The 18,977-nt window shown below is 36.8% G+C and overlaps 1 protein-coding gene and 1 non-coding gene across 2 annotated transcripts in view; one reads left to right on the top strand and one right to left on the bottom strand.

Annotated features, from left to right (window-relative positions):
* GPC6 (glypican 6) overlaps positions 1-18,977 on the bottom strand; it is a 726,722-nt gene that overhangs the window by 206,759 nt on the left and 500,986 nt on the right. The window contains exon 4 of the mRNA XM_077781485.1: positions 1,465-1,630. Coding sequence (XP_077637611.1) covers positions 1,465-1,630 — 166 coding nt within the window. The remainder of the gene's footprint in view (positions 1-1,464; positions 1,631-18,977) is intronic.
* LOC116184358 (U2 spliceosomal RNA) lies at positions 13,364-13,552 on the top strand. Its single transcript, XR_004149127.2, has one exon. It is a non-coding gene; the product is annotated as a U2 spliceosomal RNA (small nuclear RNA).

Raw genomic sequence — 18,977 nt, 5'->3', positions numbered from 1 at the left:
TTTTTTAATCAGAATTAGTGACTTTTCAGCACTTGCTTATCATTCGATGACAAGGAAAGTGGCTTATGCAATGTCCTTAACAGGTTAGAATTGTTATCCCATCAGCTCCTACTTAGCTTTCTGATGATGATCAGATTCCCTTTTTACCCCAGTAATCTCATGGGTATCCCTCCATACAGCACTGCTTTTGATGTCAACTCCTTTAAGTAGCACAAGAGACTGGGAAGGCAAATGTATCTGCATAATTTGTTTAATATTGTTTGCATGCTATTTTTATAGCATGCTCAGTGCTCGTTTTCACTTTTCATACTCTGATTCATTTTTCATCCAGTTTTGTTCTCCCTATCCATCTTGTACTGCTGAGTAAAGCAAAAATCCATGAATGAGTCAGAGTCAAATTTTCAAAGTCACATTGGTCAGTGGGGTTTGAAATTAAGCAGAATGAGATTGCTTATATTTTATCTTTCCAAAAATAGAAAATAAATTTCCTTTCTTCAGCTGCAATAAAGTCTTATCCAATTTTTTCCAGCTGCATTTATTTTTCCAAAATCCAGTCTAGACTATGGGATTATGGGACACTCATTAGTGTCTAGGCTAGCTAGCTGTTCCACTCCTCCCATATTATTATCAGCCTTATTTAATTGTCATCTTATCCTATCACCAAAAGCATCTTAAAAGTAATATTTCTTGTTATATGTTGCTCTTCCGGAAGTTTTTTGTTTTGTTTTGTTTTTTCTTGTTGTGGGTTTTGGGATTTTTTTAATTGGTTGGTTGTTTTGTTTTGCTACAGGACAGATGAATGGCTCTTTAAGGGATAAGTCTTCCTTTTTTATTCTTCATTTATCTGAGTGAAGAGTTATGTGAATAACTTGTGGGAGCAGTTTTTCTTAAATATATATTCTATGCTCCATTCTAACATGGGGTTGCACATTTGGTACTTTATATTCAGTACAATGGAAGGGAGATGTTAGATATTTTAGGCAAGAATGAGGAATTAATAATTTCTCATATAGTAACTTTGAAAGCTTTTTGACTATGTACTACCAGAATTAAGAACAGCAGCTGTTGTGATTTATGTTGACTGGATGTTATACAATGGTATTAACTTCTCAGCTTGCAAGAGCCTGGTTTTCAGTTGTAATACATTCTATTTCTGCCATGTTAAGCTTGTTATCAAATCCTCAACCAAATCTTTCTCAACATTTCAAATAGCATGTAATAATTCAGCTCAGGAGCCGTAACACCACACCATTCCTTTGGAAATATGAAATGTGAAATGTGACTGGCTTAGGGCACAGCAAGCAGTCATTTCTTACTGCAAGCCATGAAGTTCAATTAGAAAGTGAGCTGCATCTGCAGTTGCTTCATTCTGAATATTGACCCACAGTGTCTTCTAACCTCACAGAACCCTGCAGAGGCTTGATATTACCAGTTTCCTTCCACTAATATTTAAAGTCTTCTTACCTATGAACAGATTCCACTCAGTATCCAAATCAGCCTGATTTGCTAGGCAGCCCTTCATTACATTGAGGCAATAGTTGTTGCAAGGTTTCACAGTGGGAAGTCCTCTGCAGTAAGGGCAGTACAACATCTTCATTAACGCCCGGATGCACCCTGGGGTGGGACTGACCTGCAGAGTTTAAGGCAGGGAAAGAAAAAGAAAAAGGAGAAAATCAATCTCCTGTCCTGTGGATTTTGGGATGGCTGAGATTATGCCTCTCAAGCAGTAAATGCAGAAGGGGCAATTTGTGAAAAGAGCTCAACCCTTAATAACACCCTCCTACAAAACTAATTGATTCCTGCCAATTATCTTCATTTAGCGCAGCAGTGACTTTCAGGAATGCAAAAGTCAACACTTCCCTACTGATAGCAGTGCTTGCCTCCCCAGCCCTCCCACACAAAATCTCCTGGAAAAGCAAAGGAAAAACAGCCAGGAAATCAGCTGGGTAGTAACTGACTGATCCTAGCATGGAGGATCCTGAGGAGACTTCTCACTCTTCCTATGTAAGCTAGAACTGTCAGTCACACTGGCACTGGATTAAAATCTCCTCTTTATTAAAGCACAGTAAATCCAGGATAATCTTAACGGTGTCTATAAATTTATTCTGAACTACATGATGACAAAGGGGTATCATTCTGTTTTCAGACAAAAATACCCTTCTTCCTTCTCAGACAAATTCATAAAGAGATCAGACAGGGTTTGTTTGGGGTTTTTATTTTTTTGGTATGCTTTCAACATCTGAAGTCACAAAAAGCATTATAGGCAATATAATGCATTTCAATTTTCACATCAGCATGGCATATGTTGGCATATGTGAACTTCTGCATTTAACTTTCTAATCTCAGACTTTAAAAGTCATGTGTACTAGTAAAATATACATTTTCATGCCAGACTTTCTAGCTTGGATTAAAAGTGCACACTAGGTACTACCCACATTAATCTCTTGTCATGGTGCAGTGGAGCATAATTATCTCATGCTGGACCAACAAACTAGAGCAATGACAAAGCTGCAGGTTCCTCAGTGATTTCCAAATTCCTGGACAGGACACTGCAAAGCAATGGCACTCCTTTCACTCAACCTGTTGGTTTATGAATAAAGGCAACACTACTGATTTGAACTTGAAGGGATTAAACTATTTTTCCATAATCATGGTCACTTGCGCTAAAAGCATGAATCTAACTTTGCCCTGTTGTTGTAGAGGTTGAACTGATTGATGTTGTTTGTATTATCGGGATTGTACTAAAATTGTGTTTTCTTTTACTCTAGAATTTGTTTCTCTCCTTTTGATGTTAAATCACTGATTTTTAGAGAACTATAGAGAACATAGTCTTTACACAGGACATTTTTAAATTAAAATGGTTCTGAGATATAGCACATGTTTCTGAATATGCTCAGAAGGGATTTTTGCTTTAGTTTCCTAGGCACTAACTTCTGCACTTTACTAGCAGAACACTGATGGTATTTGTGAAGGTATATTTATCCATCCTTTCCAATAGCTTTTGAACCATCAGCCAGTTTCAATCAAATTTAACTGAACACTTCAGGTCTAAGAACATTGAGACCCTACACGTTTTTTCTTTTAAATAGACAGCTGAGAGAAAAAGAGAGAGGCTCTATTATTGCCTTTACTAAGGAAAAGGGTGAAACATGAGGTCAGTTCCTCATAGACATCAAAGAATCCACATTGAAAATGATGCTATGAATGACCCATTGGTTAGAAAAAGAACAAGGGGAAACTTCCTTATTGAACACATTATTGAACAGCAGAAAATCCAAATTTAAAAAGGTGGACTTTATTATTTTCACTGTTCAGAACTACTTTTTAGAGTCACTTATCCAACTGCTGTATACTTGCAAACCTAGAACAGGTCAATTTTTACAAAAAGACTAGTACCAAAGAAGGAAGTAAGAAGAATTCGTGTATTTATGGTCAACAACAGAATCTTCCAATTTACATTGAAATTGTTCCTTAAATCCAGAGATATTTCCATCTGTGAGTACTGAGAGTTTTATAAATTAGGTTTCTTTCATGCCTAAAGTTGTACTTCCCAGTTCCAGTAGTCTTGTCAATGCCAAGTTACCAGAGTTGACCCCTAAATTCAGCTGGAATCCACACAATTTCCCATCCACACATTCCCAAATCCACTTTGGTACTTGTGCTGACATATACCAATAAGATCTTCATCTTATACAAAATCTTCCTGTCAATCTAATTCTTGAAAAACATTTCTAAAAGAGAGAAGAGAGTCCCTGTCTTTATATTATATATTATCTTTCTTATATTGTCTTTATATAGAGCAAATACCGTAAATATTTATGTGAGCTTCATTTTATAACAAGAGTAATCTGAGATGAAACTAGCAATCATGTTTTACACTGCCAGAGATCCAGATCATGTCCCAGATCTGCTAGGACAGGACCCTAAAAGCCAGTTAGAATATCTACACCAGCCCTGTGAATCTTGAATTCTTGTCACATTGCACAAATCCCTTAACAGACTACTTCTGGTCACACTCCACTGTGAAGTAGTCAGGATAACTTCCAACCACTCAAAAAGAATGAGCAGGACCCAGTTGTCTCATATCTTGTCTGAGTGTCTTAATATCTCATACAAAATGGTGGCATCATTAACAGCATTTTACAAGAATGAAAGGTGCTCTGCTTATGTTAAGAGTGAACTAATGTCTTTTTTAAGAGAAGAAGCCAAGAGGTGGGTCCAAGTAAACAGCAGGTGGAGAAGGTTTCTACAGAAGCCTCTGTCATATTATTTATATCTGCATCTGACTTACCTACATCATCATCTGGCAAAGACTAACACAAGCAAATCTGTGCTGATCAAGCTGGATGTTGCAGAACATGGTTTCAGAATATGCTGCACTGGTGGCATAAAATACAAGCATAGATGAATTGCTGTGCCTGCTGGATTGCATTCACTTTGCTTACTGCTCACACCTTCTGCTCCAAGCTGGCCACATCCCATACTGCCACATTGTATTGGCACTACACCTCCTCTGGGTGGGTTCCACTTAGTACCTGAGTGACTAAAATACACAATTATTATTTTGGGTGGTTATTTTTCAGCTCCAAGTGTTTGGAATAATAGGAGTCAGTAGTGAAGGCAATGGGAGTAAAAGGAAGCTAAATATAATGTTGTGTGTTTTGAAGTGAGACTGGAGGTTTCACTGAGCAGACTATACTCTGCTCAGTGTTGAAAGAAGACGGGGCCACAACAAGACAGATAGCTTCATGTAGGTTTCTGGAGAAAGTGTCTATCCTGCCAGAACTGTATTGCATGGAGAGACAGGTGGAGAGGTCCAAAACACTTCTGTGAAGAGGGCTAACAATTAAGCTGTGACCTGAGCAAGGGATGAGTCCCATTCTCAATCATGCTCCATATTCACTTGTCACTTAGCAGTACTGGTGTGCCTTTAGGTATCCAAACTGTGGCTCAGGGAAATATTAGCAATACCACAACTACTTTAGAACTCTGAAGGCTAAAAGTTAAATGCTCTTTTACAGCAGTTAAGTGCTTTTATGGACCTAGTCTTCAGTGAACAGCCAGATTTCAGTTCTCAGCTTCAGCTGCTTTTTCTGCACCTTTGTTTTCAAAGAATACAGTTAGATCTTTTTCTTCTCTCAACAACAGCTGACTTCATGCAAAAAATAGTCAAATTTTGTTCTAAGATTCTGAAATCTTGGTAAGAACCACAATATAAAAAGAATCCAACTTAGAGTGTGAGTATTTCAGGAAGCTATAAACTACTGAAATCTGAATATTATCACAGAAAGTTTATTTTCAACCACCTTCTTGCTGCTGGAAAATGCTATGAAATGCATTTTGAAAGTTCATTTCTCATTTCCATCTTAAAAGAAAATAATATTCAGAGTCTCTCACATCTAAGTACTTTTCTTCAGACCAGCCAAAAAGCAGACCTTAATTTCATTCAGAGGTATTAAAAACCTCAAAACCTGCATTTCCTGAGAAGAATTGTTTCTCAGCTCAGAAGTGTCAATGATTTTTTCTTTACGTAACATTTTTTGATGGGTACAGCTTGATATTTCTTTTATTTTTTGTCTTTTCATGCATGTTGCAATTGGTTCTCAATAATCACAGCAGAGAAATTTGCAAAGTTTAGAAATAACCGGTTCATATGTAAATCACATAAATCTGTCAGATCACACTGAATGACATAACTGGGGAAACTGCTATAGAGGAGTCATTAACTACAGCAGGCTGTCTCCCTGACTGACTAGGACAGCCTCATTTTAGCCTAAGTGTACGTGGAATACAGCACATCAGAAAAGTGCCTTTCTGAGCTTTGATTGAGCCTAGTAGCTTCAGGACATGTTACATTACTGCATTTTGTACCATTTTCTGACAGCTTCAGCTTTACCCAAATGCATGTTTTTGCATACATGCAAAATCCCCCAAAAGCAATATTCTTAAGGGCTTCATTACTGAACACTTGTTCTTCTTCTTCAGAAAGTCTAGGAGGAATATTATTTCATCTAGAAGACAGATTTTGCAATGGTGAACTTGCAAATATAAATAATTGAGGAGAGACTTTATTTGGGTAAAAGCCAGGAAATTTTACTCTCTTGTAGCATTTCATTTGGAGACTGTTTTGTAATATATTTGACCTGTTTTTATAATCAAAATCCTTGGCTTTATCAAGTATACAAACACAAATCTTTTTTTCTGATACAAAAAATCAGAGAAACTTATTAAACAACTGGTCACCTTTAGAACATTTCTCTGTTATTTATAGGAGATTTCTTACCAAAGCAGCTGGTATACCTTGTCTGTTTATAAGGTAGGGGTGTTCTTCTAAAGTTACATTGAATGTACCTAAACTCACACAGCCCATACTTAGGTTCAAACTGTGTTATTTCTTGGCATAAAATAAAATTTGTCAAATATATGCAAAATGCATCGCTACTGAGATCACATCAGGGAACACACATACTTCCTATGTTTCCTGTGCTCCCAGAGGAACTCCTCCCATTTGAAACCACGGAGTCACTCCTTAGCATGAAGACCTTGTAGGGGAACCTGCTGGGAGGAACCAGCCAATCTAGCCAATTGGCCACTGAAATAGGTACTCTTTAAAAATGCCTCTAGAACAGTGCATAGTTTGAAGGAGAGGAGGATTAGACTTTATTCTTCAGAAGCTTTACAAATGTATTTACATTCAAGCTGCTGGATTAAAACTGGAAATTTCTACTTTCCATTTGGTGCTCAAAATGAGGGTGAGCTGTATTCCTATAATCTCATATAAATGGTTCATAAGTGGAGAGAATTTTGATAGGAATCAATGTCTTTAACACTTTAGTCTTGGCTAAATGATCTAGCTTTCAACTCAGCAAGCTGATGTATGTCCAGCAAAGAAATGGTGCACACTGTCTGAGAAACTGAGGTACTGACATCATTAAATTATTTTTGGATCTCTGCGCAGTCCATCTACTTAATGATAGAAAAATGAATAAGTTTCCTAAGCATTATTTTATTCATGGCCTAATTATCTCAATAGTTTATTTAGGACTAGAGTCACAGAATCACAGAACATGTTGAGTTGGAAAGGACCTATCAGGATCATTGAATCCAACTCCTGGCCCTCCACAGGGCATGCCAAGAATCACATCATGTGCCTGAGAGCATTGTCCAAACGCTTCTTGAGCTCTGTCAGCCTGGTGCTGTGACCACTGCCCTGGGATGCTGTTCCAGTGCCCAGCCACCCTCTGGGGGAAGAACCCTTTTTCTAATATCCAACCCAAACCTTCCCTGACACAACTCCAGGCCATTCCCTCAGTCCTGTCACTGGTCACTACAGTGATCAGTGTCTGCCCTTTCTCCTCCCTCCATGAGGAAGCTGTAACTGCAATGGAGTCTCCCCCAGTCTCTTCTTCAGACTGAACAGACCAAGTGACCTCAGCCGCTCCTTGTATGGCTTCCCCTCTTGGCCCTTCACTATCCTTGCATGATAAAATGCTCTATGTATGTGGCCAGGTCAGCATTTTAGCTTGCATACATTAGAATGTCTTGACGAACTTCAAGAAGTCTCCCTACATTCTTTTACCAGAAAGTTAATCTGTAGAGAACTCCATGGTACAATTCTAGGGATTCCTGTCCCCAAATCCTCCACAGTTTAATTCTAGCATTCTTATCAAATATTCTATTTAAAGATCAAAGGGGACATAAGGATTTGTTGTTCATACTTGCAATTTCAGAAGAAAAGGAAGGAGAAAAAATCTTTAATTAAGAATTGCATTCAATGTGCTAGTACTGAGGAAATTTCTCCAAAGCACAAAACTCATAATTTCTGACCGCCCATCATAACAATGATGTAACCAGGATCATACTGAGATGTATCACAAAGCACACTTTATAGGGCACACAAGATTATTAGAAACCTTTGAATCACACATCCTAAGAATTTTTTCTTTCATTTAATCTTTAATTAACTTCAGGACAATGACTAAACTTCAGTGCAATCAGTGACTATTTTTTGCCATATACCTTTGACATTACTTTCTCCACATGTTACAATTACTCCCTATTGATTATTATTTTTTTTTTTTTTTAAACTGAGAAAAGCAGGTAAAGCTTAGCTGGAAATGATGGTTTTGTTCTTTTTGATCTTTCTTTTCTTCAGAGAAGATCTGCTTACTGTTGGATCCAAGTAATTAAATTTCTCTTTGTCCATATTTTGGCTGTTTTCATGAATGCTGTGTTATTACTGATTTAATTTAATAGTCAAGATATCAAGAAATTTCTTTTCAGTGGATTTCAGCTGAAATTGTGTCTGTATGTATCCAATTATAACTACATAGAAATAATAATAAGGTTTTGAATGCTCTATTGAAGTATTTCTTATTGCTTCAGACTGGCTCATAGAAGTTTAGACCTCAGTTCACTGCTTTTATAGCACAATCTGATATAAAAATAGAAGTATTGCATCAGCCATACTTAGTAATTTATGTTGTAGAAAGTAAATTTGAGAATATTTGCTTATGTCAACAAAAAGTCTAGTCTAATACTAACCCCCTAAAGACAAAAATAGCTATCTTTTTAACAATATCATCCCAGTTGACTGAAAGCTAGAAGAGCTGGTTTAAGTAGTACAGCTTTGTACTAGTGCCTATGACTTTATGCTTGAATTATATCAAACTGAAAATAAAAAACTACAGCCCTTTAAGCAGCTCCAAGATTCTCACAATCCTGGGATAATATATCTCATTAATATGATGAGACAAAATATGATCATTTTAATATTAATATATTAATAGCCCAGAAAATATTTTTCTAGCAAATGTATAATGTATAGTATAAGATGTTAATTAAATTTAGGGCAATATAGTTGAACCCTAGAAAAGTTTTACAGTGTAACAAAAAAGATGACACATTTACTATCTGATAACAAACCATGCAGCACTAAGAGAGAAGAGGAAATTTTAGCCATTGTTCTTGTCCACCTGAGATGCACTTTACCAGTATCCATGATTTTGAAATCATAAGAAACATGGCAACTACTTTTCTTTTTAATGCTTACAAAATTTGAGGCATTTTTCTTATTTCATCATCTCAGTTGTGGTCCAGTATGTGCATAATTCTGGAAAGTGTTCTAATATTGCCCCTCTATCTAGCACATGAGAAACCATGAAATGTTACAAGCCATTTATAAAAGAATTTAAGTATATAAATCCCTAGGAGGTTAAGTATCAAAATTTTTTGAGCACTACCTACAAGCATCACTCTTATCTATAATTTGCCTAAGTTATCACAACATGTAATTGTGAAAGTGGCCATATGAAAATAATGTCTGGAAGTCTGTAAGAGATTACAGCAGGAAGTTGAACATCAAATAATAAAAAACTGTTGGAGAGATGAGTTATGGAATTTCACAATTTCCTTACAGAAATCAAGAGCAAAAAAAGACAAGGACAAAATATTCAGATGTTTACTTGGGTGAGACTGAAGCTCTATATACAGAGAAAAAGAATAGCCTTCCCTATTTTCAGGAAACTAGGAAAATTACTTATGAGATGATCTTAACACAGAAAATCTAAATTTAGAAAACCACTTGAAAAGCAGCAGTCACAAGATATTTTGTGTAAAGCTTATTTTTTTAATCTCTTGATTCACTTCTGAGTGACACTTTAAAGAAATTTTTTTATAAAATAAAATGTTTGAACACTCAGATATAAATATTAAAATGTTCTTAAATCCTGTTTTACCTGTCAGAAACATAATTAAATTCAAACAAACTTGGTGGAAGTGAAAATTTATTTGACTTACAAATATGTAAGCTGAGAAAATACTCCAGGATACAAGAATTTACATCCCATGAGATATCACTGAGCTGAAAAATCTGCCCTGCAAATTTTGTGGAAGAATATTTATCTTTCTCATCTGTTTTTATAGTAATCCCACATTAAACAGAATCTGAGGTGCAGATTCCATCTGTTACTTTCCTGGAATTTTGAGGACAGCACTAAGGTGAAAAAAATCTCTGAATAATTTCTTATCCACTCCCAGAGGATGAAAAGTTTTCCAGTACACAGAAACAAAGAAGGACTCTCACAACTGTTAGGTTTTCAAACTCCATCATTTCTTCTGGAATGTAAACATTAAGACACTCTCTTAATAAAAAGTAGCTACTCTGCTTTCTTCTCAGAGCAAAAAGTCTAAACTGCCTCTCACTTAAAAGTGTTCTCACTTCTTTCAGACTCATGCTCCCTGTGAGCAAAATAACTGCTGTAGAGAAGTAGGTTAAGTATTGCTCAGGCACAAATCATAAATAGAAAGGGAAGTCCTTGATAATCTGTAAATCAAACCCCCAGATAAGCAGAAGGAAAAACTCTGAGAGAAAGAGAACTGTCACAGCAGGAGATAATGATCAAATTGTGCACTTAGATGTTTTGTGCAGAAGTATCTGGATAAGAAAGTGATGCGAAGAATGGTCAAAGTCATCCTACTTGCAACACCCACGAAGTTTGAAATGCAGACTATATACCTGAGAGCATTCTTGCTGATTGCCTATGATTTACCACACCAACCAAAAAAGCACCTGAGAAGAAAATCAGTTTTCTAAGAGAGAGAGAGAGAGAGAGAGAGAGTGGCAAAACTGCTCTGATCACTCACAAGTACTCAGAAGCACCTCTCCTTCACCGTCTACTGATGTGTGAATTGTTTCAGTGACTGAAAAAGGGCATGAATCAGAGTGGTGGAAAGGGCTGTGGGATGTCTTATTTGTGCAATGTCAGCAACAACACACTCAGGAGAAAAAAATAAATGCATACATAATATTGGCAGTCTTGGCTGATGATAAGTTATGCAATAATTTGAGGTGACAAGTGACAACAGATTGACCCAACTTGTTCCTGCTCCTTCATGCACTAAGCAACATGGAGTCAAGATGTAAAAGACACTTTAAAGATTATAATATGTTGGTCACTAAATAGTAATGTGATCATTATCAGAATTTGTTGACAATGGCAATCTCCTAGAAACAACAAAGTGGATTCCTTCCATCTGTTTTCCTGTGTAATTGGTGAATTGTCTGGGCTGCATATTCACAGTGACATGAGGTAGGAACTGGATAGATCAGTACTAAAAGGAGGGTATTTTTACTAGAGAAAGAAATAAAATTGTAGGAGTAATGAAGCAGGAAAGTCCAAGTTTAACGGTTTTGCCTACTGGTTAAGCCTCATCATATTCCTATATTGAACATTTTTCAGGTACATTCAGGTGCTAGCCTTGGGCTGTTGGGAAAAAAAGGCTAAGGAATATTCATAGAAATCAAACAAGGTTTGTCAAGTTGCTCATGTTCTTGGTCCTTCTCCATGAAAATCAAAAGACCAAATAAGGAGTGCTGAGTTTTGAAACAAAACATTCACTCGGAGCATTCCCAGTACGATGGTCACACCATGTCAGAGACAGGTTAGGTACAAAACAGTCCTAAAGGCACTAAGAATTGTGAAGCTTGCTTTAAAGAGGGACTGTTTTCTGAAGACCCTGCAGCCCAGTACAAAGCAAGATGTTATTTTTTTGGGACACAATAGAATATAGTATTTTGTTTATTAATGTCATAATGGGAATTAAGCACAAGATGGACCACAACAGTAAAACAAATTCTGTGTGACTCATATGCAAGTACAGAAATTGAAACAAATATATTTAACTATTTCCTTGAGTTCTAAAGGGAAGAAGTATGTCAGATCTTGAAGGTATCCCAGCAAGGATCTAGTCAGATACGTTGCTGGGTTCCAATAATCAACAAAAAGTCTTGGTAATATATTCAGTGTAGCACAGAAGCAGAGAGATACTTTAAAAATAGTTCACCATCTATTTATAGGATCCATAAATGCCCACTGCATTACATGGGCCCAAGTCATGTGAGATCACCCTGCAGCTCCATGTTAACATTTCCTCCTTTATGGTCTTTCTGATACTCTTGTTAGGTTTTCAGAGAGCTACTTGTAAATATAAGTACCATATATAAAATATTTAACAGATGCTCAAGTGCACCTTGGGATGATGACTATGGTCTGGAATGACTTGTTTATGGGATGTGTGCTCACATTTCTGCTGAGTATTGCACTTGCAGATTTTAGAACTGCATAGCTGAGAGTAAATCTTCATCTCATAATTTTATTTTCTTTTATTCCTGTTTTAATCCCTTCCTCATAACTCCATACCTATAAACACAAAACATAAAAACAGAGGGATCTTCGCTAGTGTCTGTGTGTCCTACTTCCAAGATACAACAACAGAAATGTAGGGAGGTGATTAAAACAAGAATAGTTAGGAGAATAGATGTTTCTATGAACAAGGATTCTTCTCAGCATTTTGTCTCTGAGTTGTACACTAAAGAAAAACATGGTCCAAAGTACTAGCACTAGATGACTACATGATATGAAGTCAAATATATAATTTCCCAGATAATGTTTTACATAGTAAAACAAACTAGCCCTGTGTAAAAGATTCAACTTTCTTCCTTTTCCATACTCAGATTCACATAAACATAAGAAAACCTGAAATCATATATGAAAAAACTAAAATTAGACACATTGTCTTTTCCCCAATAGCAGAAGGGTGAACTGCAGCAGCAAATTGCATTTATGACACCTAGTATCATAATAATATACTTTAGGTACTGTAATTTTTGGGAAATAATTCCAGTGGAAAGTAAGGACATTGTAGCATTGTTTTGAAAGAAGTAAGTACCAAATAAAAGACAATTTGTTGAGTTTAAGCTGGTTATTTGTTCATATCTGCAGGAAGCAGATCAAACATAATCTATTAAAATATATCTAACAATCATATTTACTTTTTCTTTTATTTAGAGATAGACTGTATGCGAAATTTGCTATTAAATCTTTATTTAACCTACCCTGCATTTTAGGCTGATGTACAACCCAGAAATAATGTCTACAACCACATGGAAATATTTTTAATATCTTGTTCCTCATAAATTCTCAGCATGTAAGATGTTATTCAGATTACTTTTTCCTTTATCCAAAACTGAGCAAGAAAATTCATTTTGCATAGGGATACTAGTCAGCTGCAGATTTATAAATTAGAAAAATAAAAGATAATAAGGAGGTAAACAATACAGTCTAAAATTATTTTCATTTGCTCAGAAATTTTGCCAGAGTAATTTAAATCCCAGCAATTTCACTTATCTCTATGAACTACTGTAATTGTATTGATTTACAGTTCTTACTTTCTCAGGTGAAGACATAATTCTTTTATGTGTCATCTTTTAGATCTGTCAACAGCCCTTGGAAGTGCTGATCCTATATCATCCTCAGTGGGCAGAAGTGCTCTGCAGTATTTACTGAAGCTCCTGTCCCAAATGCACACTTCCCAGCTGTTGGCTAAGATCAAGTGCATCATCTTTTCTTATCACTTTATTATCTGATAAATCCTCACCTTAAAGATTTTATATTAAATGGATTTGGAAGACATGGGAAGGAGTAATCATTTTCTGCATCCACTCCATTCATCAACCCAAAAGTGCATTGTTTCCAGCTACTGTGGTCACATCATGACTGCATGTCAGGATGTGTTATCTGGGCATAAAACAACCCTGTGTGCTTTCATCTTTTTTTTAGGTAGACTCTGGATCTGTCATGCTTCCACAGATCCTCTGATGATAGCCACAATACCAGCCCTCAACTGTTCTATGCTATGCTCTCTATGGAGAACTGCTAAAATCTCAGCCTGACGCACGGTGCAAAAGGGGGAAGGTTTGTACCTGGGACTGCTCTTGTCCCTGCTGGTGTCATTCTTCCCAATTGACTGTCACAGTCTTTCTAAAAAAAATAAATAGGGCAGTCTTGACTGTACTGTTGTTGACTGCACTGGTCCTTAACACACCTGCTACTAGACCAAGGGAAGGATTTTTGTATTTCTCCCTCAGCACACCAATTTCTCCTTTAAGAAAGTGAAAGAGGCTCTACAGCTTGTAAAATAAGATGTCAGTCCTTGCTGGACGAAAAAAACCCATTCATCTTGAACCTCAAAAGACCACATAGATAGGCCTGAATGACAATTTGAACCATGTCTCTAAGTGAAAAATGACTGAATTTATTGTTGGCTAAGTCAGACAACCCAGTAAAAGTAAAATATATCTAATGTTTTTAATGGCTACCTGGCTGTAAATTTGTAGTTAAGCTGTTCCATTGCCATTTGTCTTTATTTGATTAAGCCACCTGATTTATTAAACATGCTGGAATACAATTTATGTACAGCAGTAGAATCCACCTAGTGGTCTGGTTTCCAGAACCACAGGGATAAACACTCTCAAACCATAAAGGCACTCTCAGTGCCAGATATCCATCTATAATGCCTGCAGAATGATGTCTCATCCTTATCATCTCCGGTATGGATGAACTGTCAGCTACTCTACCACAACCTCTTTCAAAACCTTTTAAAAGTAAGAAAAGTCTGTCGTGTACAAAACAAAAAGGCATATCACAGGATAGGAGAGATGTCCTCAGTGCAGCAATATTCTTCACCTTGAGTGAAGAAGATAAAGGGAATACCACTGTGAAATCAACACTCTTTTAAAAAGAGAGCTTTGGCAAATAACATTGGAACAAAAATGTACAAAATAATATTGCAGAAATGCTCCCGTGTGCAAGATGACTCCAGGAAGTGGGTTCTTACTATAATCAGCCCTTTACAAGCCATATATCTTATTCCTGTTCCTGTATCTTGTTCTACCCATAAGACTTCTGACTAGCTGTGCGAACAGACTTACAAAATGGTGAGATCAGTAGATATTTCTGCTGCTAGAGATAGAACAAAAATACTGCTGGGCACCTATAACAATGAGAAAAAGCTAAAAAATGAAAAAAAAAGATTAAAGAAAACACACCTAGCCAAGACTGAAATCCTGAAGCACAGGAATCAGCCTCTCTTCCCACTTCTCTCTTTTACCCTACAGTTGTCAAGGGCACTGAAAGACAAGCTGAACCAGAAAGAATTTCACTATAGCTGGATTTCTTAATTCAGAGGAAAAGCATTAACAAAATACTTTACATATTATCACTTCAATTGAAAAGTATATATTCCTGCTGTAGTAGTTGAAAATGTGAAAATTTTAACACTCTTACTTATGGACATAGGTGCACAAGAAAAAAATATAAATTTCTTCAGTATTATGGGTTTTAACATAATGATCATGCTATATTATCATTTAATGGCTATTAGCATGCATGTGAGCAAGCAAACCCCTTATGCACAGCATTTTATTTCTTTATTTTTTGAATGCCTAAATACCAAGTGATAACTAGAGATGGTTATTAAAGGAAGCTATTTAATTACTTGCTCATCTAAGAAGTTGATTTTCCTGTTTCTCTCTCATAAGAGAAATTTTAAAATGAGAATAATGTTCTAAGTAGAAAAGTCCACAATGTGAGCTAAGTAAGAGTTAGATATCTTAGAGTACAGTACAGTCTTGAAGAGGCTGGGTTTGTTTCATTACATATTTATCTTTTATGCTCTGTAAAAGATCTAAGTTTATATTATTTTATTAAAATAAATACAGTATACAAAACAAAAAAAGGAGTTGTGGAGATGAAGTTTTTGTAAATATGATGGGATACAATGAAAATCAGAATAAATTCTGCAGATTGATTTTACTCATTGCTTTGATCAAAACTAAAAAAATAATTTTGCTCCCTTTATCTGATTAATTGGAATTACCAGTTGGTCAAGGGAAGAGATTGTTCTGCTATATTCTTAGTGCAGCCTCTCCTCAAATCCTGCATATAGTTTTGGGCACCACAATAAAAGAAATATATAGAGCTATTAGAGGGTGTCCAAAGGCAGTGTCACAAAGGTGGTGAAGGATCTAGAGGGGAAGCTACATGAGGAGTGGCTGAGGTCATTTAGTCTGTTCAGTTGGGAGAAGACTGGGGAGAGATCCCACTGCAGCTACAGCTTCCTCATGGAGGGAGGAGAAAGGGCAGACACTGATTTCTTCACTGTGGTGACCAGTGACAGGACTGAGGGAATGGCCTGGAGCTGTGTCAGGGAAGGCTTAGGTTGGGATAATTGATAATATAAAATAGGGAAACAGAACAATTTTGACTGTTCAGTGGATATTGCTGATATTTTGTAGGTGCTTGAACTTCCCCATATTTATTTCTATAGCAAAGCCCTTGCTATTTTATCTTAAGTCCCCATAAAGCACTTATTACCTTCCTCTAGGTCCCAGTTAAGTTACTTCTTTTAGTATGAACAGTAAGTTTAGTCTACTTCAAGAGATAATAAAAGAAAGTATTTTAAATCACTCGAGAAGAAAACCATTCAAATACTGAATTTAAAAAATTAAATCTAGAGAAATATTGGTTTCACAATCTTCAGAGGCTTCTGTACCCAGAATTATTTGATATCACAAAGTATTCTGAATGCAAGAATCAAAACACTGGGAAAATGACAGCATGTGAAGTACAATAAATGAAAATTTTGTGGAGTGCTTATATTCATTCTCTACTTATTTATGGGCACAAAGGAAAAGTGAAGATGGAGCTTCAGACATCAAAATCAAGTGCAGTCTATTCTGGGAACCATTTATAGTGTAAGTAAAAGTATAATTAAATAATGACTTCATTTCAGCAGGTTCCCACGATAAGAATCAATAGTCGGGCAACTGATCTTGCATTAATTTGGCCTTACATTGTCACTAAATCTTGTCACAGACACAGTTCCACGACACCCTGAATTAACCTCGACTATAACCTTCCCTTTAAAATATAAACTTTTTTTACCTTCCCCTTTCCAAAGGCTTCAATGGCTGCTTCCTGGGATTAATGGTATTCAACAGAATTAACATATGCAAGACATGATATTCCATTTTAAAAGGTGCAACAGATCTAACAAGCCTTGCCCAAAAGTGTCTTTCACATAAAGCAATTAAATGAAACTCTTCCATGTTTAACTTGTCTGAGCTTTTGCTGGAAAGCAATTTCCTTTTACGTCAAGCCTTGCATGTGTATTCCCTGGAAATAAATACTGCATTTTGATTTCAGCCATAAATTCAAAAAAGTACTGCTAGGAAAAAAAACATACATTCAAAAAAGTCCTGTTAAGAAAAAAAACCATACAGAGACACAGAGAAAATAAACTGAACATGACAAACATGCTGCAATATTCCTTTCAAACTTGTGGCCCTGCTGGTGATGTGTTTTTTTTTCATGTGCAAAGAACCTTCTGATCTTCTCCCAGTCAATGATCAGCACCTGCAATACACTTTCCTTTTTCTTAGATTGTATTTGCTGCCTGAGATTTTCTGCTCTTGCAAATACAAAAGGCTTCCCACTCCTTACAACTATTTACAGATTTACTAAAAAATGAAATGCTGCAGAAAATTTTGTGGATACTATTTTAGAGCTTTAAAACCATATGAATGTGAACATAAAGCAGCTTCCTGTCTAAAGTATACAGTAGGATTTATGGAGACATTGTTTTCACTTCAGCGTTTGTTAGGAAATGTGAAGCTGCAAGGAATCCTTACCATTCTGGAAATACAAAATGTGCTTTTTCAAACTTGTCTAAAGATTTCATATTATGTAATTTCTTCTCTGGTGATGCTTCATTAAATTGTACAGAAAACTCATTGTCTGCCCTCTCTGAAAAAGTCAATACAATAACTGGATGTTTTCATAAAAAGAATCAGTTTCAGATTCTTTGCTTTCCTGGAGGATTAAAAGCACTCTGGCTTTTGAAGCTCAACGTGCCCTTGCTGCCTTGTTCCGATATCCAAGGAGGGCCTTATCCTGCACGTCACAGCTCATCTTTAGCCTGGTCCCAGAACTGTTCTCTCTTAGATACTGGACTGTTTTCTGTCTCTGACTAAGCAATGGTATAGCCAGCTGACTACCAAAAAGGTGTTTTAGTTTTCGGACTCGGCATTGTTCCTGAAGCTCAGCATTCAGACTCTGAAGGCAGTACCAACAGAACAGAGACAAAGACAAATTGGGGATCTTTGTATTTAATTGCTCTTTCATGTTCCTGTATCTACGTGTTGTGAAACATGGAATTTAAAAAACTGTTGATGTAATTTTTGACATCATAATATCCATATCAAGGAGCTTATGAGTTTTTTTCAATTGATAGGATGGGATGGGACCTTTGGATGGGATCATCTATTTCCAAACCCCCTAGCAAGGGCAGGACACCTTCCACTTGGGTTGTTTAAATCCCCATCCAGGCTTGCCTTGAACGCTTTCAGTGATGCAGCACCCAGAAGTTCTCTGGCAAGCTCTCTATTCCAGTGACTCAGCACCCCACAGTTCTTCCTTAGGTGTAACCTAAACCTGCCCTTTTTCAGTTTAAAGTCAATTTCCTTGAGGAAACAGGCCCTTGGAAAAAGGCCCTTTCCAACTTTTCTGTGAGTCCTTTTTCAGTACTGGAAGGATGCCATAAGTTCTCTTGGACCCTTCTCTCTAGAGTGAGCAACCTCAACTCTCTCAGCCTGTTCTCATATGGGAGGTGCTCCATCCTCCAGGGTCTACCTGGCCATCCTCCTGCTTGAGCAGGTCCACATCCTTCCTGTGTTAGGACTCTCAAAGCTGGACACAGTACTCTGGGTGAGGTCTCCCAGGAACATAGTAGAGGGTGAAAATTACCTCCCTTAATCTGCTAATCTCTTGTCTGTGGTGAGAAGTGACAGGACGTCAGGAAATGGCATTAAACTCTCTTAGGGGAGGTTTAGATTCGATATTAGGAAAAGGTTTTTCACTTGATTCTTTTCATACAGCCCAGAATGTGTTTGGCTTTCTGGGCTGTGAATGCACACTGCTGGCTCTTGTTGATCTTCTTATCCACAAACACTCTGTGTTCTTCTCATCAGGGCTGTTCTTGATCCACTCTCTGCCCAGCCTGTATTGGGATTGCCCCAACCCAGGTTTTTTAACTTGGCTGTATTGAACTTCATGAAGGTCACAAATTCTCAAGCCTGT

The sequence above is a fragment of the Lonchura striata genome, chromosome 2 (assembly GCF_046129695.1).
Source record: "Lonchura striata isolate bLonStr1 chromosome 2, bLonStr1.mat, whole genome shotgun sequence".
Taxonomy (NCBI): Eukaryota; Metazoa; Chordata; class Aves; order Passeriformes; family Estrildidae; genus Lonchura; species Lonchura striata.
This window is presented reverse-complemented; position numbering and strand designations above follow the sequence as displayed.